General features: G+C 33.6%; 1 protein-coding gene across 1 annotated transcript in view; it reads right to left on the bottom strand.

Annotated features, from left to right (window-relative positions):
- Nucleotides 1-25,948, bottom strand: part of LOC149569164 (vacuolar protein sorting-associated protein, putative (DUF1162)) — a 304,062-nt gene that overhangs the window by 68,993 nt on the left and 209,121 nt on the right. The window contains exons 33-38 of the mRNA XM_089821926.1: nt 19,594-19,710; nt 18,080-18,353; nt 16,455-16,568; nt 16,288-16,371; nt 339-389; nt 67-246 (exon numbers count right to left, since the gene is read on the bottom strand). Of these exons, the coding sequence (XP_089678052.1) occupies nt 67-246; nt 339-389; nt 16,288-16,371; nt 16,455-16,568; nt 18,080-18,353; nt 19,594-19,710 (820 nt within the window). The remainder of the gene's footprint in view (nt 1-66; nt 247-338; nt 390-16,287; nt 16,372-16,454; nt 16,569-18,079; nt 18,354-19,593; nt 19,711-25,948) is intronic.

Genomic DNA, 25,948 nt, shown 5'->3' with positions numbered 1-25,948 from the left:
TTGTCTATTTCAGTTCCATAAGACAATTTCAGTCACCTCTTTCTTTCTTTTTTTTGATCACTATACCTGTGGAATAGAATCTACCATGGCAAGTCCAATGAAAGGCAAACAGACTGTAATTTTCGCATTGAATTCTGTGCAATTATCTCCATTCTGGCCGGCTGTACGTTTCTCTGCAAACCTAAACAAGCCTTTCCCATTTAAGTTTTCAATGCTATGTGTATCTGCATCTGTGACACTGAGTACCTACGCATATGAACAACAGAATAAAAATCACTAATAATCTGATATTTCTCTCAAACTTACAACTCAACTAAAATTTAAGAACATGAAAGTACCTTTATCGGTCCCTCAGCATGCACTGAGAGAATAAACCTCCTGTCTGATTTCTACAGGCAGGAAACATATGCAATAATCAATATTTAACAATCATATTTCTGGTCTATAAAACCAAACTGCTCTTTTTCTACCATAATACAAAAGCAATAATAAGTAATGATTCCCTTAAAAGATTTCATGTTACCATGAAGTTATAATTTACCAGAAAATGGTAAATGGCATGTGAATTGTGCAGACCAAAATCATATTGACACTTAGGCAACAAAACCAATGAAACTATAAAAGTCAGAAGATATGCAATGATGTGTATGGTGTGTTTCAACTTTCAACTACAGCAAAATTGATGCTAGGCAGAATAAATAAAAGAAGTACAGAAAACTACCAGAAAAATACAGAACCAAGAGAGTGGGCATTCAGAAAATTTCTGACAATACCAATCATGCCTTGAAACATCATTCTAACCAAAATCTTTCCAAACAAAAGATAAGGGGTTCAAAAATTTATAATGATCATTTTTAAACAGATACATAATATCTAGTGCTTATTTACAAACAAAAATCAATTTCTATCAAAATTGACTGCCAGAATTTAGTGGTAGTTTAAAAAATAAAGAGTAATGGGAGAAAAGGGTTGTGAGACACAAAATGCATCTAGTCACTAGAATGGTACAAGGACTTACAAAACAAACTTATAAATATTTAAAAGCAGAAGCAACAAAACAATTAATATTTACTAAAGAAAATCAATTGGAAAATCAAGAAGAGAGCCAAACGCTAGCCGCAACCATATATGATTATCATTTAACTCATTCCTATATTGTATATATATAAATTACAAGGATATGGAAGGAAGCTTCTAAGTGAAAAGAGATATAAATAGAGATATGCAGAGCATTTAGCATCTAAATATACAAGAAGCACATTGAACTGAAATATATCTAACAAAGTAATGAATATCTTGAAAACAAAGTCGCTTAACACAAGTGACTCTCATCATTTAATAACTTAGAGGGTATTGTCCCCATTCTCAAGAGAGGATCAAATTCAATTTGTTGCTTCTAAGATTAAAAACGAGAAAAATAGAATCGGACAAATATGGAATGCATATAGGTCAAAAAGAAAGATAATAAGAGTGAATAGATTTACAAAAATCTATTGTTCAATGATAGAAGTTGTCAATAACATGGAATAAAATATCCTGCAGGCTGAAATGCTTTGTTTTTTATGCTGAACGTAATGTCATATGATTATTTAAGATCTACAACCTGATTATATTCGTGGAAAAGATATTGACACTGAGGACATTGTATGTTAGGGTTGTGATGTTTTGATCAAGGGTGTAGAACCCAATCATAAGAATCAATGAACATGAGACCACTTGGTCCCTTCTTGTTGATGAACATGGAAGGCAAATGATAAGGAGTTTCATGTAAAACAATCAAGTACAAGACAGTTATTTTTCTTATCTGAAAACCCCGTAGAAAATCTTGTAGAGTGAGCACAAGTGTTAATTCTTGTTCAAAGCGTTATGTTTAATATTAACTCTCAAGAAGATTTACCTGCTAATCTAAAGAGATTTTTCTCATGTGTTGTTCTATTCTATGTTGTCTAGAAAGAGACAAATTATAATGATTTGATCCATATACATAACAAATTGTACACACAGCAGGTTTGAAAGCAATTTTCCTTTCTCCCTTCAATCCTAGGGCTTACTCACTTTGAATCGGTATACCCTTCCAATGACATCCTCGCTATGATACCAATGTTGGAAGAATGAAGATATAGAGTTTGAGAGTATTAGATGGCACTCACTTCAAAGTGTATAGGTTTGTATTTACAATCTACTATTGCATTAGAAAGTGTAATATCCCTCCTCCTTAAGCTATTTCTCAATGAGATAAACCTAAAAAGATTTGTTAGCATAAACTATTACATTTTATTAAAGTAATTAATATTTGGAAACTCGCTTGTTTCTACATGAACCTTAAAGATTCCTTCAATTAGGCTTCCTAACCCTCTGGGAGGATCCCTTGTGTTCAAGATAACAGTGCTTGGTTATTTTCCATCTTTGTTGAAGCTATTATTCAAGTTGGGCTTCATAACCCTATGGAGGACCCCCTGTGTTCCATGGAACGACCCTCGGCTAGTTAGCCATCTTCTTTAGAAAGGTATCCCTTAAGGTCAATAGACTTTCCTATTAAATCCCCTACATTTCCCTTGAATGGGATCACATTTTAATAATATGCACTAATACTATTATATCTTATTCTGCTTTGGAAAGATTCAAATCTAAATTATCTTTTATTTCATAATCATAAGTTCTTATTTGTTTCTTATTTAATGGTACTTTATAAATCTTGTTTTATTTGCAATGCACGTCCTTCTAAAAAGTCACAACCCTTATTAACCACACTCCTTTTGAAAAGTGACAAGCCTTCATAATCACAACCCTTTTGGAAAGTCGCCACTCTTCATAATTTCAATATTTTCGAAGAGGCACAACCATTCGGAATTAGAACCCTTTTGTAGAGTTGCATCCTTTCATCATCACAACCATTTGAAAATTTAGTTCCTTTTTTTCTTCTCATTCATTTTCTCTTCCATTAATCCTCCTTTAACTCCTATCTTCTCCTCTTCTTTCTTCCTTTTATATCTTACTTTGAAGGAGTCACGTCTTATTACATATCTCTTGACTTTTCATTAGACTTGGTTAATTTATAGTATTCAATACTATATTATTTATTTACTTGTTTATTTTGTGTTTGTTATCATTTATTATTAGATCTTTTCTAGGAAGGTGAAACTTTCTACAATATTCTCTCTTGTATTTAATTTCATTTATTTATTCATTCATTCTAATTTTATTATTATTTAATTATTTTAAATATTATTTTATTGATAATAGATGATATATTTAATTACTCTTTCTCAATTTAAAATTTTAATATGGTTTTCTTATCATTATTTATTTAATTATTATTAAAAAATTATCTTAAAATGTGTTCAACTATTAGCATCATGTGAAATACTGAACTTAACATTTTATTATAAGCTACTCACTCTAACTATTTTTACAGTTGGCATAGAATATTGGTTAAATATTTATTTTCTTGGATCATTTTGAGCTGAAGGGATATGACCTTATCATCTAATCTGTTGCCAAAATGATCTAATGTTGTTGGTTCCAACTTAATTGTTGTCAACGTGGACTTCCATCGCAACATCCCTATAATTGTTGGCATTCTCACTGCTCATACGTTAGAAGTCTTTATGACTACCATGTTTTTCTTAGAGAAACTTCCACTTGATTTGTGTTGTCACCCATGAAGACAACCATCGAGCATTTCCACCAAAGATAGATAAAAGATCATCATTCAACTACCTAATGATAACAGCTCCATGCATGAATAAGGATACAATATCTGTCTGTGTTCTTGTAATAGAACAAGAAAAATAGAAGGACCGTGTGATAGAAATTAATCAAGAAACTTTTCGTTCCTATTTGTCACCTTAGCTATGTGCAAGAAGAAGAAAGATTTTAATCTATAAAAATATATATTGTTTCAATGAACTCGCTCAAGCAGACATTCATGCTTGCATTAGTTTTTATCAGAAAGTATTTATGTTCTCAGATGTCTCTAAAGATAAACTTTTGAATATATGAGTTTCACCTATGCATGTTTTGTAGCCAGATGGTTGAACGTTTTGTTCAGTTTTGAGTTGATCAAAACACCTCTACGTGTGAATTTTGGAACTCTATATTCTGGAGCATTTTAAATTTTCTTTTATTAATTAAATTACAAGTTTTATGGATTGGGTTGTTCACCTCAATGAAGAGGGCTTTTCCTAGAATAAAATGGTTTTCAAGGTTCTATTGAAGCTTGATATTTGTTTGGTCCACATTTAACATGGTATCAATGCTCGGTTAGTGTCACCAAGCTTTAACCAAAACGTTTTCTCTTACTCGTTCCTGTTAGTTCATAAACATCATTACGGTGCTTGGTCTTAAAGTTGAAGATTGGTTGGAAGGAGCCTCAAATTTTATATCCTAGAAGCCTGGAATTTTATCGGTTCTTGAAGAAAATGATCTTCTTAATTATGTGGAGTTTAATGTAACAAAGCCCATTAATGCTGCAAAGAAAGCATCCTAGAAGAAGAAAAAAATTGTGGCAAAAAGGATCATTTATTGATTCTATGAAACATCACCTAGTTCAACAATCTCCAAGTTAAATTCTGCTGAGATGTATAATTATCTTCACAGCATGTATGAGTTCAATAACACAAACAGAGCCTTGGCTCTTCGAAGGCAACTACTCCACATCAAGATGTACAAAGTAGACTTCATTGTTTCCTTCTTTGTGAAAATTATAGAATTAGAAGATCAGTTGAGTACTATTGGAGATTCCATTAATGACAAAGAACTTGTTGTTTTCTTAGGATCGCTGCAAATGTAATAGCACTACCATAATATTTGGTATGTGCTTTCCAAATGGCAGCCATCTCTCTAATATAGCATGGAGTATGGATAGACATGTCCCATGAAGACATGTCCCTTCATGGGACATGTCTATTCATTAGAATTTAATTAATATAATGACAAATAAGTATCTCATATATTTAATGTATTAATATATATATTATATCTCACACTTATATATATTATATATATATTTGCACTATAGTTTATCCAACTAAAGCTACCAATCATTAACATTCCCTCTTAGCTAGGAAGGATAAACAAGATTCATACACGATATGAATAACATATTACCTCAATGTAAAAAAAGGTTTTTTGAATGTCAACTCATTTGACATTTGAATGTCAATGCATTTGATATTCGAATGAAGTTATTATAAGATCGTCACCTTACAATAACTTCTGCAAGTACAAGTGATAATCATCTGGAAGTCGTCACTTCCTTATGATTTACACACAGGATAGGCTCATACAATTATGAACAATATTCATAAATCATAGTCCTCTTTACTATTTACAATTTATTGATCATTAGAGAATCCTTCTCAACATGATCTAGTCCATTTGAGTCAATACGTTCGAGATCACTAAAGTTTGACAAAACCATATCCTCGATTTGCTCCCTCTCTTTCAAGGTTGCCTCTTAATGAAATGTCAAGCTCCCTCTCAATCTCAATCTCCCTTTTCCTACAAGAACATTCTCAAAGGAAAAGATCAAGGCAAATTACTCTTATAGTAATAAAATCACTTTTAATAAATTTTCTCAATAATAATATTATTATATTTTAACTATAAGAACATTAGTAATTTGATTCTATACTTAATTCATGATGAGTTAACCAATATTCGATGAAGTTATTAATATATCTATTATAATTTATTTCCATAAACATATTATATATCCATAGCTATATTAGAATCACATATGCTTACATATAAATTCATCTCAATATACATTTTTAATTATGAGACAACATAACATTAGAGTTCTGATATATTACATTTTGATAGCAATAAATATAATATAATTTAATGAGCCTCACATACCTTAATGTTTATCATAGTATCTTGTTGACGCAACATTAATTAAAATTTTCTTGGACGTACTTGCACATACGATGCCCAACCCATCAACATCCACTCACTAGTTCAATATTTCAAACTGAATGACTCACGCATCCAAACGACAATAACTCCACAAAGGTTGGCTGCACTGAGTATAGTCTAACATATTGACCTGAGAAAAGATACTTGGTAGCATTAAGATGATGAATCGTTGTTTTCTACATAGCACATGTCTTTACTTGCTAGTCTTCAATATCAACATGTTCCATTTGTCTCAGAGGGAATCAACGATAACTTCCAACAGTCCAGCATCAATACCTTGAGCTAAATCAGAAGGAACTAATCTCTTGTTCCTCTGGTTGAGACACTTCCTGTGTGGTGTACACTGGTCTCCTTCATCGCTCCTTTTCCTATTTATAATTAGTTAACTTATCTTTTGATTTCTTCGCAATATAAAGCATAAGTGGGCAGATCATTCTTGGGTCAATAACAGTCTCTAAATTAACATGCAATACTCCCTCATAAAAATCTAACGTCTAATAAAAATTTAGACTAGGCGGCAAATATATCACAGAGAAGAATCAATATGCATGACTATTTGGAAGTGCTCAATATTTCAAGTTTTAAAGCCAATGAGAATAATACAGAATGGGAGTCATTTAGAAGATATGAACTAGATCACGATAACAAAAATGAAGAAGCTTAAGAGTTATTTCTATTTATGGATCAGAGAGCTGACCGTTTTCTCATGGTGTGTTAAAGCAAAAGGAATTCTTAAAAGAGAATATATACAAACACAATGAGCCTACTTTCTTGACAAGCCACATAGCCCATGGGTTCTGCCATATTCAATCAGATTATCTTAAGCCAGAGGAGTGGATATCAATTATCTTGATATAAGCATTCTTGTGATGACTCCTTCAAAAGGATGATTGACTTAGGCTTTAAAATTCAATCTTTACTTGGAGTACATTTACAGTCAACCTGGCTCTAATACCATGTTGTTTTCTTCGGATTGCTGCAAATGTAATAGCACTGCCATAATGTTTGGTATGTGCTTTTCAAATGGCAGCCATCTCTCTAATATAGGATAGAGTATGGACATGTCTATTCATTAGAATTGAATATATTAATATATATATTATATCACACACACACACACATATAAATTTGCACTATAGTTTATCCAACTAAAGCTACCAATCATTAACAGAACTTGTCATGCTTGCCATGAACGGTCTCCTACACTCTTGGGAATCATTCATCCAAGGCATTAGTGGTAGAAATGAGTTGTCAAATTTCTATAGACTAAGATCAGATTGTATTCAAGGGGAATGTAGGCTGGAGGCTAGAGGAAATTCTAGCAAATCTCATAATGTAGAGGATCAAGTTCTTGTTGAACATACTTCAAGCAACTGAGGGAAGAAAACGAATTTTAAGAAAGTTGATAATAAGAATCCTTCCTCCTCTTCTTCTAATTGTAAAAGGAAAAGAGATATATCCAAGGTGAAATAATTTGGATGTGAAATGTATGGTTATTTTGCTAGAAATTGCAAAGTGAAACTGAATCATCAAGTAGCTGTCACAAATGTGAAGGATTCATCTCCACCCAAGAATTCTAGCAACTATTCAAAAGGATTCATATTCATTTCAGCCTTGTCTAGTAATATACCATTTGATTGCAATACCTGGTTGATAGATAGTGGCACTTCTCGTCATATTTCAAGCTATAAGCAACACCTTTCATATCTGATTGAGAAGGATTCTCACTTGCAAGTTATCACTAGTGATAATGCATCTTACTCCATAAAAGGAGCTGGTAAGACTTCATTCAAATTAAACTTTGGTATTCCTTTACACCTTAGCAATGTTTTGTTTGTCCCAGCAATCAAAAAGAATTTAATTTCTACTTCAACCTTACAGGATAAAGGTTTTAATGTGGCCTTCACTGATGGAAAAGTGGTTGCTTGGAAGAAAAATTCTGATTGTAGCTCAGCTCAAGTGATTGGAGTTCATCATGAAAATCTTTATAAACTTTCAGCAAATCAAGTTCAAGTCATGATGCTTCTAAATATAATTTGCTATGGCATAAAAGGCTTGGTCACCTTAACTTCAAATCTCTTTCTTCAATGGATAAGCTGGTTGTAGGACTTCCTAAACATAGTGCTGCTCATGATGGTATTTGCAAAGGTAGTGCTTTGGGAAAAAATACTAAGAGTCCTTTCCACTCCAATAAAAGTAAGCTTAAGCATATTCTAGAGCTGATTCATTCTGATTTGTGTGGGTCAATATCTTCCACCTCGTAAAGTGAGTTTTTAGTATTATGTAACATTTATTAGTGTTTTCTCTTGCAAGACATGGATCTACTTTCTTAAATCCAAGAAATCAAATGAAATTTTATCTAAGTTTAAGGAGTTTAAAGCCATAGCTGAAAACATTTCAAAGAACAAAATCAAGATACTCAGATCTGATAATGGAGGTGAATTCATTTTATGTGCATTTCAAGGTTTTTGCGTTGAAGAGGGAATTTAAAGGGAGTTTTGTGTCCCCTACAATCCTCAATAGAACGGTGTTGCTGAAAGGAAAAACAGGGGTATAGTTGCAGCTGTTCAAGCCATGATTCATGATCGATGATTGCAGATTTTTTCTTTGGGCTGAGGCATGTAGAACAGTAGTATATGTTCAAAACAAATGTCCTCACAAAATTCTAAATGACATGACTCCGGAAGAAGCTTTTTCTGGCTCTAAACCTGATGTAATTCATCTTAACGTCTTTAGTTGTTCAGTTTATATTCATGTTTCCAAAGACAAAAGATCTACCCTAAAACCTTCAGGGAAGAAAGGAATCTTTGTTGGTTATAGCGAATCTTCTAAAACATATAGAATTTATATCCCGAGACAAAAGATGATTGAATTAATCAAAGATGTATCCTTTGAAGAGAATGTTGATTGTAGAAAATCTATACCTTCTCTTCACTTGAAATGGAAAACTCTGATAATTTCCAAGAACCTTCTATTGCTGCTCCCTCTTCCCCTTGCAAACTTGAGAGGGAGAATCTTATTTGAGATTGTCCTCCTCCTAAAAATTAGATTACTTCAGATGCAGGTCCAAGTGTCAAATTGAATGAAAAGAAGACACCACCATGGGCAAGACATACTATGCAAGATGCTGAAAAAATTTCAGCTCCTCATTGAACATTTCACGAAAGTAAAAGGCCCCAGAGGCTTGATGATTATGTTGCACTTATGTGTGAGCTTATTGAGTCTGAACCATCTTGTTTCAATGTAGCTATAGAACAGCAGGTCTGGAAAGATGCAATGTTAGAGGAGTATGACTCCATTATGAAAAATGATGATTGGGAAATAGTTCCTCGTCCTAAAGACAAGTCTATTGTTTCTTCTAAATGGTTGTACAAAATTAAACATGCAGCTATGTAGTGTAGAAAAATCTAAAGCCAGATTCGTAGCCAGACAGTTCTCACGAAAGAAAGTAATAGATTATGATGAGACTTTTGCTCCGGTAGCCCAATGTACCTCCATCAAAACCATCATTGCTATTGCTGCTACTAAAAGATGGAAGCTACATCAAATGGCTGTCAAGACCACCTTCCTAAATGGTGTTATTAATGAAGAGGTTTATGTTGAACAACCTAAGGGATTCATAATTTATGACAAAGAATCTCTTGTATGCAGACTGAAAAAGGTATTGTACGGTCTTAAACAAACTCCTCGAGCATGGTATGATCGTATTGATAGTTATAAATTATAATGAAAAATGGGGCTGATCCAAATCTTTATTTTGAAAGGTATAATGATCTTATGCTGATATTAGTTCTTTATGTTGATGATATCTTTATCACTGGCAAAGATGGGTTAATTGCGAAATGTACGAAAGAATTAGCCTTTGAATTTGAGATGAAAGATCTTGGTTTAGTGCATTACTTTCTTGGCTAAGAAATTTGGCAAAAGCCTAACGAAATTCTTCTTAGTCAAGGGAAGTATGCAGTAGATATCCTTAAAAGGTTTGGTATGCTTGATTTGTTACATCCCAAATTTTTGCTTAATTTCAAATGTCTCATAGCCGTCGAGAATTCATGTGAAGTTTGTTGACCGGTAAAACTATTGAGATCTTTGATCATGTGAAAAGGAAATTATGGCTTTTCGACGTTTTCGTTACTATTTCATATGACATGTTAGTCATTATGATGGAAATTGAAAATGAATATTTTGGAAATTGAAAATGATTATGTGATATTTTGAAAATTTATCTATACATCGAATTACGGAAATATGTTATTACTTTAGAACCTTTACTTTTGCAGGAGCACAAGGAAGGGGGGAAGTGTTTCCAAAATGGGAGTTAGGAATGGGACACCCAATTTCACTGTCAAACCATCAAGCATGAAATCTAAGCAAGAATGTACAAAGGATGACCATGAGCTAACCAATTGAATCATAACATTAAAAACTCAAATAAGAAAGATTACCTTCATAATGTGGATGATCTCAGTATATCTTGCAAATTCTATCATGTCTCAGTCTAAGAATATCATGCCTATACTCATACTTGTGTGGGTATAAAATATGTGTGTATATACACACACCCGCACACACAAGATATATATATATATTTGTGTGTGTCAAACCATCAGGCATGAAATCTAATCACCTTGATCAAGGATGAAACGGAAAGACAAGCAATAATGTACAAAGGATGATTATGAGCTAACTAAAATCATAACATTAAAGACCCAAATAAGAAAGATTACCTTCATAATGTGGATGATTTCAGTATATCTTATTAATTCTATCATGTCTTAGTATAATAATATCATGTCTATACTCATACTTGTAGGGGTATAAAATATGTACGTATGTACACACCTGCACATATGCACATGCGTGTATGCAATCTCTAATTTGGCTTATGTACATACATGTTAAGACTACTCAAAAAGCATGAATATAAAGGGGCAATACTATTATATTAAGACATGAATGACCTTTTTGTTGCTAACCTTGTTATTCTAGATCTTGGCAATAGTTTATTTAGTTTGCCTTTGAGCGACCACCATTTCTTATTTCTCTTATGTCATCAGGCCATATATTTTTCACCATAATTTAACCATAAATTTGAATAGAAGGCCTTTATGAACACCTTGCAACCTCAGTTATTCTTGCGTAACCAAGCACGCACGCCAATGCCTTTTGCATATCTTCGCTCGCCTCAACAAAAGGATTTATTAATATTGCCTCTTACCTTCTCAGGCAGCTCTTTCAAGTATCATTTCACCTTTCATTGTGAATCATTTTTGCTCACCATAATTTCTGCTCATTCAAGCTGAAGTGTGATCATATACAACAACTGTTCCAAAAAATTCAAGCTTGTCTAAGTTACCCAGTGTCCCTTTTACTAGATGTGAATATAAGACTGGATGTGCACAAGAGGGCGACATACTCAATGCCAACTTATTGCATTCTCCAAATCGAACTATACCATTCTTAGGTCATGCATTATAATCTGATTACTGTCTTTATCTATCAGAAGTCATGCATTTGAATTACCAACTTGCCTATTACAAAAGGCTTCATTATTTTTTTTCTTGAATACAGCGATGGAATGATTCAACCTGTATTTTTTCTTTCTATTAAACTGATATAAGAAAGAGTCATCTTGTTAATGAAAGATCATGCCTATGATAACATTTTGAATATGATTGTACTTATGTTTTTTGACAAAGAATGTCAACTCATACAATGATATGGTCAATATACCTCTAAGATGAGTGTTGCACCGTATGATAATGAATTAATCAGAATGAAAGCATATCTCATTTGTAATACAGTACACCAGTTTGGGCATGAAAGATGGCAATGTTTATATTCTATGAACCAAATGTCACTTAAGAAACCACCCAAAAATTCATCCATCAGGACCAGTATGGTTGAGATGAAGGGAGTGAATGGAAATATCCCTACAATGAAAAGTGAACATATATCAGTAACAATACTCTAATCTCAATAAATAAGTTACCTCATGGGAATCCTTTGCATAACTTTTTGTTGTCAAGTCGAGCGGTGGGTGATTGGGCATCTATGTTGCCCATCCGAAATCCTTGGCCAAAGTAGGTTAATGGCATGATTACCACTGTGATCACCAGAGATCAGAGTGTCAACAATTTGAAGATAGGTTGTTTCGAAGGTGTCCACAACCTCATCTTTTGACTAGTCGACACTCTAGCACCACGATGCTCAGTGGCAGGACAGTGGTGTCCCAAGCCTACTCCATGGGTAGGGAGGGTGTTTTTCAATAGAAATTGTGTGGGGATACTTAAGGGTGAGCGGTTGGGAGGTTAAGCCTATGACAATGCTTCTCCTCTCTTCCAGATGACAAGACTAGCACAAGACAAGGACTTCATCTACTTTTATTGGGTATCTATTTCATGTTTCGCATTTCAATCGATGTATATATTTATCATCATTTATTTTAAATTCTGTTATTTGTTTATTCTAGTCGTGAGAAAATAAGATACATAGAAATGCAATGATATGGTAATTCCAACTAAATATCATGTGAACCTAGTAGTTGAAATGTTAGTTTAGTTTTCAGCTATTTGAATTATAAGTTATGGTTAACTCGTATTTTCCCTTTTATGTGAAAGAGTAGAATAACTGATATAACTGTCACTCCTTTCGTTCGGTTAAGATTGTAATGATATTTCATTAAATTAATGCTTAAATAGATTATAGAAAATTAGCATGTTGCATGATTGTAAACCAAATGTGACACCTATGGAGGCAAATTTGAAGAAAGTTCAAGAAGATGATGGTGTTTCAAAATTAATTGATTACACATTATATAGACAGCTAATCGGTTCCCTTATGTATCTTGTCAACACCAGGCCTGACATTTGCTATGCGGTTAACACATTAAGACAGCTTATGTGTGAGCCTAGAAATTTTCATTTATTGCTGCTAAACATATATTGAGATATGTTCAGGGTACAGCGAACTATGGTCTGAAGTTATCAAGTTCTAATGAGCTTCATCTTCATGGTTTCTCTGATTCTGATTGGGCGGGATGTGTTTTAGACAGAGAAGTACCTCAGGTTTTTGTTCCAGTTTGGGATCTGCCATGATTTCTTGGTGTAGCAGAAAACAAGGTTGTGTTGCTCAAAGTACAGCAGAAGTTGAATATGTTACAGCCTGTAAAACAATTCGTGACATTGTGTGGCTCAGAAAAATTCTTGGTTGATTATTTGGAAAAAGCTCTAGATCCTACCATAATTTCTTTTGATAATCGAAGTTGTATAAAGCTTTCTATGAATTTTGTCTTTCATGATAACTCCAAGCATATAGAACTTAAGTACCATAATTAAGGGACTTGGTGCTCCATAAGGCCGTGGAACTGCAATACATTAGCACCAATGAGCAAGCTGTTGATATTCTCACCAAACCTTTACCAAAGATGAAGTTCTCTTATTTTAGAGACAAGATAGGTATTGTTGATCTTGAGATGTAAATGGAACTAAGTCGAATTCTTATTGTGGTTATGGTTTTTTATTCTTGTGAGAACTAATAATATTGTGAGATCAGCTATAATAAATCCTTCACTCTAAGGAAGTGAACATCATGTTGAGATAGTCCATGACGACATCAAGTTGAGAGATTCCATGATAGGAGCTAGATGTCATGTTGAGAGATTCCATGAAAATTCAGGTTGAGAGTGCCTGTGGTTGAAGGCTTAGCTCTAATTCTTACAAGTTTATCATGTTGAGTAATGTCCTCTTATTGTCATCTTGAGAGAGTCCATGACTGTTGAGTTTAAATGATTTCATATTTGCTAAGAGGGAGTGTTAAATTATTAGCTTCATATGAAATACTGAATTTAAAATTTTATTATAAGTTGGCTTACTCTAACTGTTTCTATCATTGACATAGAATATTGGTTGTGTTTTTTTCCCAGGTCATTTTCAAACTAAAGGGATATAGCCTAAGTTGTCTTATCTGTTGCCAGAATGATCTACCATTGTTGGTTCCAACCTAACTATTGCCGACGTGGACTTCCATCGCAGCATCTTTATAATTGTTGGTGTTCTCACTGCTCTGACGTTGGAAGTCTTTTTGATTACCGTGTCATTTTTCTTTGAGGAACTCTGATTTGTTTTGTTGTCTCCCATAAAGAAAACCGTCGAGCATTTCCATCAAAGATAGATAAAAGATCACCGTTTAGCTTCCTGAAAGATAATGACTTCATCCATGAATGAGGACACAAGATTCGTTCATATTCTTGTAAGAGAACAAGAAAAATAGGACTGTGTGAGGGAAATTAATCTGAATGTTTTCCTTCATATTTGTCACCTGAGCTATGTGCAGGAAGAATGTTTTTCATCTATAAACATATTTGTTGTTTCAGTGAACTCACTCAAGCGAACATTCATGCTTGGGTCATTTTTTATCAGAAAGTATTTATGTTCTCAAGTGTCTTTGAACATAAACTTTTGAATGCATGAGTTTCACCTATGCATGTTTTGTAAGAGAATAGTTGAATGTTTTGTTCAGTTTTGTGTTGATCAATTGTCACCTCTGCATATGAATTTTGAAACTTTATATTTTAGAGCATTGTAAACTTTCTGTTATTAATAAAAGAACAGGTTTTGAGGGTTGGGTTGTTTCCTTCTCTGAATGGGGCTTTTCCCAGGATAAACTGGTTTTCAAGGTTCTATTGAAGCCTGATATTTGTATGGTCCAAATTTAAGAAAATGGGGACATGACAGTCCTCCCTTCCTCAAATTGCTTTCGCTCAAGCAATTCAATAATCTCTTCTACTAATTTGAAAAATGTGCATATTTTAGTATAAATTCGTAGGTTGTTGTCATGGATATGATTGAAGCTCTTCTAATCTTCATTTGCTTTCCACCTTAGTATTTTATATGAATATTTTTTCTATATCATCTTTTACCCTACACAATGGAATGATCATGCTTTGATACCATTGTAATATCCCTCCTCCTTCAGTTATTTCTCAATGAGATTAACCTAAAAAGATTTGTTAGTAAAAACTATTAAATTTAAATGAAGTAATTAATATTTGGATATTGAATTGTTTCTGCATAATCCTTGAGGATTCTTTCAAATCAAGATTCCTAACCCTCTAGGAGGATCCCTTGTGTTCTGGAGAACTGTACTTATTCTTTCATCTTCCTTGAAACTATTATTCAATTCAGACTTCACAGACCTCTGGGAGGACCCCCTGCATTCTGCAGAACGACCCTCAATTAGATAGGTGGCTTCTTTGGAAATGTATCCCTTAAGGTCTAGAGGATTTACCTATTAAATCCCCTACATTTCCCTTGAATGGGATCACATTTTATTAATATGAATTGATACCATTATATCTTATTCTATTTTGGAATGATTCCAATCTAAATTAAGTTTTATTTCAGACTCATAAGTTCTCCTTATTTGTTTCATATTCAATGGTAATTTATAAATCTTGTTTTATTTGTCATCCATGCCTGTCTGAAAAGTCATGACTCTTCAATAATCACAATTCTTTCAAAAAGTCACAAGCCTTCATAATCACAATCCCTTTGAAAAGTCACCACACTTCATAGTTACAATCTTTTCGAACAGTCACAACCATTCATAATTACAACCATTTTGAAGAGTCACATCTTTTCATCATTGCAACCATTTGAAAAATCCAGTTTGTTTTTTCTTCTCATGCCTTTCCTCTTCCATTAATCCTATAACTCCTATCTTATCCTCTTCTTCCTTCCTATTTAAAATAATTGAAGAAGCCACATCTCTTTATTACATATCTCTTGACTTTTCATTAAATTTAGTTAATTTATCTTATTCTATACTATATTATTTATTTACTTGTTTATTTTGTGTTTATTCCTATTTAGAAAGGTAACATACTTTCTACAAAATTCTCTCTTATATTTAGTTTTATTTATTTATTCACTCAATGTAATTTATTAATATTTAATATTTTTAATTATTATTTTATTGATAATAGATGATATATATTTAATTATTATTTCTCAATTTTTCATGTCTTAATAAGGTTTTATTATCATTATTTATTTAATTATTATTAAAATTCTATCTTAAAATGAGGACATGACAGAAAATTACATTAGTTGTTGTAACTTACATTTCAGACATAACAAATGTAGTGCTATTGCATCACTAACATGGATTAAAATTTGTAGGTATATAATGTATAGGCTACATTACATAATACTTAAAATTGACAGACATACATAGCACCAAGTTTGATCTTGATTTATCAAAATACTTCACATTGGTGCCTAAAATTCAATGTTAAGTTGTTAACCTATAGTGTATTCATATTGCCATCTTACAATCTGAATGAATAAGGTAATTACAGCTTACCTCAGGCGTTTCCGTTAAGTGTACTGATGTGTAATCTCTCACATCATCAAGTCCATACGACCCAAGAGCACCTTTACCAGGAACCTTGACAATATATAGGAAACAAAATATTACAATTGCAGGTATTTCAAAAGAGAAAAGGAATAAATCTGAGAAAACTAAAATACCTCTATAGTCAATCTGTGTGGATGGCACGGTTCATCCCAAGCATAGGAGCATGTTGTATATGGTTGTAGAATATTTTCAAACTTCTCACACTTCTGCTGATAAAATCTCAATCTCTGGACAACAGAAAATCACTGTTAGTTTTCGTAGTTTCTATTATAAAAACATTTGCTAGCAATTTATATTATTTATACTGCATTATAAACTAAACTTAGCTCTTTATCATTATGTTTACAAATATTTGAAATTAAAATCAAAACACAAATCTGCTACACCAACCTTGCATGCTTAAAGGCACTACTATGCAAATGACATAATGTAGGATAAGAACTACACAAAACATGTTGCTAATAGAGTCTTTTCATATAGACAATATCATTAACCCAGAACTGGTACTCAGGGGAATGTACATTGTTTAGTAAATGGAGACTTCCATGATCACATTAACTAAACTTTTATCTTTTGAGGGATTTTAACCCGTATAGTTAAAGTCATATCTGCAATAAGCAATTCCCAGAAGTGCTATTATTTTCGAATTTTTGAATAATCATAAGGGTACCAACAAAGAACACAAACATTTATTAGTTTGAACAGGAAGCAGTTAAAATTTGAAAACCTACTGCTTTGAGATTTTCATTATCTAGCATCTATTCTAATTGGCAAAGCTTTTAAAACAAGAAATATCATATAAGTCATCATTGGCTAATAAATATTATCAATGTGGGCCCATGATTTGAACAAATATCTTAAATTTTGATAAGTAGGAGATATTTTCCAGAAGTCAAAATGAGATATTGCTATTAGGATTCAGCTATGTAGTTTTTGAGTCAAACCCATTGGCCCACGTTTCATGAGTAGTGGTTCACATGAACCCATACCATGAAAATGAATGGAACACTTAGCACTCATTACATCTAGGTGATGCTTTCAGAGTTGAAGCACTGGGACTTCCTAGGAGGTTGCCCATTCCAGTACTAGTCCAGCTCAAGCATGCTTAAGTATGGAGTTTCCTGCATGATTAAACCCACTCTGCTTGAAACCACATTTGAAAAACCTTCAGCAAGTGTTGTGCCAATGAACTATCATTACTAAGTCCCTTAAGCTCGTTAATTGATAAGTAGGACATATTTTCCACAGCAAGTCAAGTCAAGCTGTGATAATGCTATTAGTTTGTTAATTAATTCCAAAAATTACTTTTTCTCCCATGATCCTCCTCATTCCACATACCTGAGTATTACAAATAAATAATAAATCCTCCTTAACCAATACAGCTAAATTGCTAACTATCAAAGGGCTGTGTGCATGCCCAATTCAAAGCACACTGAAAATGCTTGGCCTTGTCCAGCCAGAATTTAAGCTTGATAATAAACCTAATTTCTCTGAACGAAAGAGATTGTATGAATACCATTTCATCAAGAAAAATAATGCAAGCTAGCTAACATGAACAGATCATTGGGATCAAAAAAATTTCTTAAATTTATTAGCCCCAGTGGGACAATTCAGTATAGTTCAAAATATATAAAGGTATATATGAAAATGAGATAACTTAATTAATTAGTTTTATAATCTCTAACACAATGAAAATACCCTATAACAAATGTAATGCAATTGATAACTACTTACATACCTCCATGGAAAAGTTATCAATTCTGTAAGGCATAAAGCCAGTGTCATCATCAGAGAGAAGAACCAGGTAAGTAGCAAGACTCCCATCTGAATTGTTAACACCTTTGACATCTCCAACTGCAACACTAGCATTCTGTACTTCAATGCGTACCATTTGTAATGCTCCAGTCACATAATTTCGCATTTTTACCTGGGTATCTCCAAGCTTATCTGGAAGAAAGCTTCCAGACCAATCCCAGCCAGGTTCATCGAATCGGATAGATATAAGTAGTTCTCTACAAAAGGGAAACAATAAGAATGTCGATGAAACAATAGAAACAGGCTTTCGATGGTCTATTATAAAAAAAGTTGTACTTTCCAGTGACAATAAAAACAGTGAAATCCCTTTTATGGGTATCATCAGAGAAAACAATTATCAATAAAACTGCATTTTGATAAAGGGTAAATACTCCAAAAATGTCAGAACTTATTTTTGCATTGGTATACCACTAGAACTAGAGTTGACCTCTCTTGAATATATCAGAGAATCTCAAAACTAAATTCATTTTTGGCTCACAAATAACTATTGTTCAAACTATTCGGACCATAGAATTATCTTCGCATACTCCTTTCCGCATGCACAAATTTGGAAGCATTGAACTTTATCATTCTACGAAAAAATTCCACAAAATCAAACATTTAATAATTTAAATCGCCCTTTCAATGATGCTTTCCTTACAGTATTCAGAATAATATTTAGCAATAAGCATGCATGTCGGTGACCAATATTGATAAAAAAATAAAGTATACAATATCCCAATATTTTGGTTTCTTACAATTCTATTTGAAATTGTCATTATCAAACTAAATACAAGTTACTCTGAATTTATATATTGCTAATTTTCCAGTTTCAGTCCTTTTCACAACATTTGCACTAGACAAATAAGCATGCGTACCTATTGAATTTGGTCTATATATCTCTCATTACCATGCTTACACAATGTTCAACCTTGAATATTTCTATTACTATTAACCATTGATAATATATAGAAGTACACATGTTTACACAATTGCCAATTCTTGCAGGAAATAATGTCAAACAACTCAGGTATCAGACATGTAACTCATGAATCTCCCTCAGCCTTAATGGTGTACCTACAGTATAAGGTACTATAATTGGTAATATAAGCTTATTAATGACCTCATGCATGTGATATGAAAAAATTAAGAGCCAGAGACAAGAATCTGCAATAGGTTCACAGCCGCATAAATTACTCTTAAATGTACATAATTGTTCACCTTACTTAGACCTTTAAGCTTGCAATATCTGTCATTTAGCCGTCTTATCGGTGACCGAGTAAAGTAAATAATTTGACATGACAAATATAACCTGCCACTACAAGCTCTCATTCTCCCTCATATCAAATGTGTACAAAACTGAAGTAGTGAAATATAATCTTATTTGCAAGCATTGCGATGGTCCAGAACTAGTAAGTTATCGAAGGAAGATTATTTCTCAGAATGTGTCATTAATACCTCTTAACGTTAGTCCAGTGAAGACTGGAGTGCTCTTCAGTTCTCAATCGTTGAAATGATTTAGTTCCTCTTTGCTTGTATGATAAGTCTCTGCTGCATGCATTGCTGATCACATACCTGTAAACATAGTATAATACCATTTAGCTTAATACTTTTATACAAATACATGATATGTTTTTAGTAAGCATGGCTAATTCTAATACAAAATTTTATAATGATAATACACACAATGAGTTTCCCAGAGTAGTCATTTCAAACTAATAATGCATTGATCACTAGGAAGATAATTCTGATTGTAATAAAATAAATCCCCATTTCAACTAATAATGCTCTTAGTTCTACTTCTCATCCATATAGAAATGTGACAAAAAGGACCACTATAGCATACCATTAAAAGTGGATTTTAGATAGATAATTATCTCTTGCTAACCATATAGAATTGATAAACTTTTTGTTTAAGGCATTGCCATCTCTATTTACACTCTATGAAAAGCATCCCTCTTCATTTGGAACAAGTTTTCAAATAAATTCACAGGGATTTTAAAATCAGCATAAAATCTCAATATTAGTCTGGTAGTAGGTATGCCAACTGAATCAGTCAGACCAGTCCATATTCTGCGAATGAAAACAGTTATAAGTTAAAGCTTTATGAGCTTTGCCAAATTAAAAATTAGATTTTTGGGTTGTTCTTTGTACAAGGCCTTCCTTTCTGCGGGCCTTGGAAATGACATTTGTTAAGAAACTGAGCGAGAAAATGCGTTTTTTCCAGAGGCAGTATTGCTAAACACTGCAATGGGTTATCAGAGAAATGAAGACTGTATTGCTAAACAAAGCTATGCAAATACATTGATTGGCAACAAGGATCTACAAGATATATAATTCATTTAAAGCTACGAATCTCACAGGAGTACGAAGAACGGACCCCTGATGGCAAATACTCCTTAGGTATTATATGGATTTATCAGGCCAATATAATACACCTTTCCATGACTGAGGAACTCCCTCTTGATTTGCAAAGAATTGAAATGGAGATTCAATAGCTGGAATTGCAAAGAGGATGATTTGGAGCACCAGCTTCAGAGAAACATCCTTTTATAACTTAGTTTTAATGTTAAACACTTCTTGCTTCTTTGCAATGCTTTAAGCAGTTAAAAGCTACAACATTTGTACAGCTGTGTATTTTTCAGTTAACCCAGCCAAAAGAAAACAAGAAAGGTATATTCCTGTTGTATGCCATACCAAAACTTCAATACAGAAAAGTGAAACGGAAAACCAAAGCTGCTCTAGTATCAATACTCCATGCATCGCAAAATCTAATTGCCATTTTGTGATCTGAGTTGATAATTGAAAATTTGTTGTGCTTGTGTAGTTTGGCATACATGAGGTCTATTCTTGATTTCTTATGTTTAGGAATACATCCCTGTGTGTCAGCTGCAACGAGCTAACATACTTCCTCAGAAAGCAGCATAATAATAAATTAGTAATTTCTTACAAAATTCTGCATATAAAAATATGCGCACAGCCTTGAGTAGATAGATTATCATATAGAAAGTCAACTTACTTCCGAGGCCAGAATCATCCTTAACTATCTAGTGCATAAATGCATGTTCAAAACTTTAAAGTTTGGCTGGAAGAAGACCTGTGATGTCCCCTTCCTAACCAACTGGCATGGTGGACCATCAGCCTAATGAGTTAGGGTTGGGGAACTTTCAAGGTAGGTTGTCTGAAGTTTGTCAGTATTATATGTCTAGTCTTAGGTAGCAGATGTTATCCCAGAGGCCCTGGATCCAGATCCATTCAGATGCGGGTGCTGATTCTGATTCGTGTGGATGCTACAGCTCCCTGTGGGTACACTGTGGATGCTCTGTGTAACACTCCTTGTGGGCATCTCCAAGCATTCAGGGCGCAGAACAGTAAAAGCACCAAAACTGACTTCAACTTTAAAAGAATAACATAAAACATGTGCTAAAAGATGCCATGGAAGAATGTTTGTAATTAAAAACAAGGCCAAGAAAACAATTGCATGGAGAACTGGCAAAGAAATCATTTGACATTTCATGAACTAGATCTCAATGTTGCTAAACAAGAACGGAGATTTACAATGCAGTAGATCTCCAAAAAGATATAGGTGTTTCTTAAGAGCTGGTGTAGTTCATTTTCTCTAGAATGAATCTCAACACAATATTACTAATAATAGCCGAGTCAGAAAGCTAATGAGAGATTCATTAGTCTCGTTGACATGCATTTTAGAAATAATTTTATTGATGACTTTAGGATCTGTTTCCAAAATAATCCATTCTTGTGAATATAGATGATATGATATGGTTTATTTGAAATTTGAATATTTGTAAAATATCAATCGGCATTTAATATGTATCTTGATCAATGATGAAGTATAAAACTATCAATTGATTAAATTCTGTATATTTCTTGCAGTTATTTTTGTGTGTTTATATACACACGCATCCAAAACCCCCGACAAAAAAATTGCACACATCCACGCACATAATTATCATATCCACATCCACACCCAAATTGGTAACTTGGTGTTTAGTTGAGCTCTGATTGTTGTTATAGGCATAATGCCATTTTCTAGGGTGATTTTTTCAGTTTCCCCATACTTGCTATTTTCAATAAACTGGTTTCGGACACTGACTGAGACAACTAGCAGGATTACTATTTATAGTATTGTCAGTGGATTCAGTTTTTGATATTGTCTCTACATTTCATATAGTCCAGTGGGTTTAAACAAAAAAAGTTGTTAATTAATAAACTTAAATTAAAGATTTAACTTTTTCAGTATCTTAATTTATTACATAATGGGACTATATGGTGCCAATTAGAAAGGAAAAAAGTTCTATGTTAAACGAATGCGTTCTTTTACACTTGGATGCCAAACCAGGAGAATAAAAGTGACTAATATTATATAAAAAACGAAAAGTGAAAAGATTTGAACTTCTTGAGAGAGCTATATAGCAATTTTATGGAGGATATTTCGTACGCTGAGTTTGATATATTGATATTGCAATTTCTTTAGGGGGAAAATTGACCTATTTTGATTTGTGAAGAAGAACCTCTTGCAGGAAAAATTCTCCACATTATTGAGATAAATAATCCGGAGAATGTCTAGGTGATTATTATACAGAGACCACAACTGAGCTTCAATCATGTTTGATTGATCATCTTCTTTAGTTCAGAGTTGCAGATTTATAGACTTGGGTTTTCCCACTTTTGGAGATGCTGAGAGGAATCACAGAAAAGTTGAATACAATGGAGATGACACAAAGCAGAAAAGTTCCAATGGCGGACATCAGTGACGATAAAGTAGTGGCACCTAAAATTAACATAGAAGATGAAGGCAAAAATGAAGCAAAGAGTAGATTTTTGAAGGCAATGGTAAAAATCAGAAGCAAATCCTGACTCAATCCTTCTGATTATAATGCAAAACTGAATCGGGAAGAATTGAGGGATTGGCCATCAGAAATGGAGAAGTATTTCAACTATGAGTCAATTGAAGACCCCGAAAGAGTTAAATTTGCTTGCACAAAGTTGAAGGGACGTGCATCTTTATGGTTGGATCATATGCAAACTAGTGGACTGCATACAGGAAAATATAAAATTAAATCTTGGGAGAGAATGGTTACAAAGTTTAAGGCAAAATTTATGGATGCGATTACTAAATTAATCTGTTCAAAATGATGCAAAAATTTGTAGCAAACAGAGACGAATGCACAAGAGTATACCAATGAGTTTTATAATTGAAGATCTGGGCAGGGAATGTGGAAGATGATATGGAGGTGTCAAGCTATGTGAAAGGGCCATACAATTCACTTAAAGATGAGATAAGCTTGGTACAAATAGCTAGTGTAGAAGAAGCATATCAAAATACATTGCAAAGATACAACAAAACAAATCCTGAGGTAGATGCAGATCTTCACAAGGAAGAGGACAATTTGTTTCGAGTAGAGATTACCAAAATAAGAATGATGAAGAGAGCACATCTCATCTAACTGTGGTAGAAAGTAAGGGAAGAGGAGATATAGCTAGTGGAAGAGGAGATTACTCTCGTGGGAGGGCATTTGTAAGATGTAGAGGAAGAGGTTCCAACTAGTGTTACCAGCCTCGGACTCGACTCAGACTAGGTCAGGCCCAAATTGAGCTCGGACTTGGTCTCGGCAGCCAGACTTGGTAAATTAAAAAAACCCATGAAATTCAAAGATTTTTAAAGGTTTTAATTTTTTTTATGAATCATTTAGCCAATTAACATCAAATACACAATAATTGAGATAAATAGAAGCTACTTTACACACATATACAAATTTTCATAGATCACGTAAGTATAAATGCGAATTTTTCAAAGAAATTACTCAAAGTTAAACTGAATAACATAATAGAAATCTAAGATATAGTGTAACTGTCAAATGTCTACAATATCCATGGAATCAAAAGTTCAAAACATATATCAAAAGAAAGACTCAGTAGCATATCAAATACGCCTAAGATAAGTCATGGAAGACTCTAGAGCCATCTGCTCTCCTTGTGTCTGAGGTTGAACCTCAATGACATGCTCATCATGATCATCCCCCTCATCCTCATCCTCATCCTCATACTCATGCTCATTATCCTCATCATCAAAGTCAATTCCATCACTCTAGGCCTCAAGGTCCTACACTGGGTATCCTTGTGCTCTAGCCTCCTCCACTACCATCACCACAACTTCTCAATCAACCCAATCAACCCACTCCATTTCTTCATCACTGAAGGCAAGATCATTAACCTCTATGTTTCACCCTACTTGTCTATATCAACCTTCTCTAATACAGTAGATGTGTTGGTACCCAAACAGAAGCGAAGGTTGTAGTGAACAAAAACAAGATCATTCAACTTTTTTGCCGGTAATTGTTGCACCTCTTCGACTGTTGAACATACTCCAATTGCGAATGCAATAATCTTCCCTTAACTCTTCTTTCTCTATTCTTTGTGTTTGCAAGTAATAGAATGACCTTTTTTAGGTCGTACTTGTGCTTCACATACCAAGAAAAACAAAAAAACAAAATTGATCCTTTTTAGATGTTGACAATCAGCCAAGGCAGGTTGACGGGACTTGGTGAGTTAGTTGAGTCAGCTAACTCGGCGAGTCAGCCAAGACTCAGCTAGGACTCGGCTAAGTCCAAGTCAAGAGGCCATTTGCCTTGATTTTCCTAGCTCACCTCGAGACTTGTCGAGTCCTATGACGCTGGTTTCAACATATGTGTTTCCAATGTGGGAAAATGGAACAGCAGGTATTTGAATGTTTACAAATCCAATATGATGGGGAAAAAGGAAAACTGGAAAGAGTCAAGAGTGCATGTAGCACAAGTTAGGAATGAAAAGGAGAATTCCTCAAAGCATGGAGAAGATCTTGAAGGAGTGTCATTAATGATGCAAAGAATTTCGTTAACCTTGAACAAGCTCAAATTGGAACCAAGCCACAAAAGCCTATTCCAAACAAGGTGTGAAGTGAATCTAATATGTTCTATAGTCATTGTGGACAGCAGTGGAACCAACCATAGCATCCAAAGAGATGGTAATACAATGAATTTGAAAAGAATTAAACACCCTAGCCCATCCTAAGCTTCACAGTTGCAAAAGGAGCATCATTTGATGGTGAATGAGAAATATTGGTAAGTTCTCAAATTGGCAGTTAAAAAGATGAAATATGTCTAATGTGACCCTAGATGCATGTCATTTGCTTTTGGGAAGACCGTGACAATTCAATAGGCAAGTTGTTCATGATGGTGAATAAATACATACAAAATAAAGAAAAATGGAAGAAAATATTATTTCAATCTATTGAAGGATGGTGAAGAAGAAGACAAGTCAAAGGTGTGTTTGAGCAATAGAACAAAAGAAGTTGTGCTCTGCAAGTATCCCAAACTTAGTAGCACTTAAGACTTTGATGAAGGATGAACAAAGATAGCAATTGCATATCGTCGAGTTATATTATTGCTCTCATAAAATTTGTTTGAAAGTGACATTATGCATATAGCCAAGGTAAAATTGGATAAAAATTCAACTTTTCAAGAGAGTTTGTTGCAGGATATGATTGTATTGAGCACTGTAGTTAAGGGTAGATAAGACATTTCAGTGGTAACAAATGACAAGGTAAAGTTCAACTTTTATGAATATTCTATTAAAGTTGATGATGATTTGCATATATACATAGTGAGAGCCAAAGAAGATGAAGAAATAAACGATGTGAAGATAAGATAAATTTATTATTGTCCAACAAGAGACCATTAAGGTTTAAGGGACTGGAAAGAGTACAACAAGGCCGCAGCCAACAGCGGGAGCACCAAATGGTGTCTGCAGAAAG

The sequence above is a fragment of the Cupressus sempervirens genome, chromosome 3, assembly GCF_028749045.1.
Source record: "Cupressus sempervirens isolate cs-2001-9-10 chromosome 3, ASM2874904v1, whole genome shotgun sequence".
In the NCBI taxonomy this organism is placed as follows: Eukaryota; Viridiplantae; Streptophyta; class Pinopsida; order Cupressales; family Cupressaceae; genus Cupressus; species Cupressus sempervirens.
Note: the sequence above shows the minus strand (reverse complement) of the source record. Positions and strands in the feature narration are given on the sequence as shown.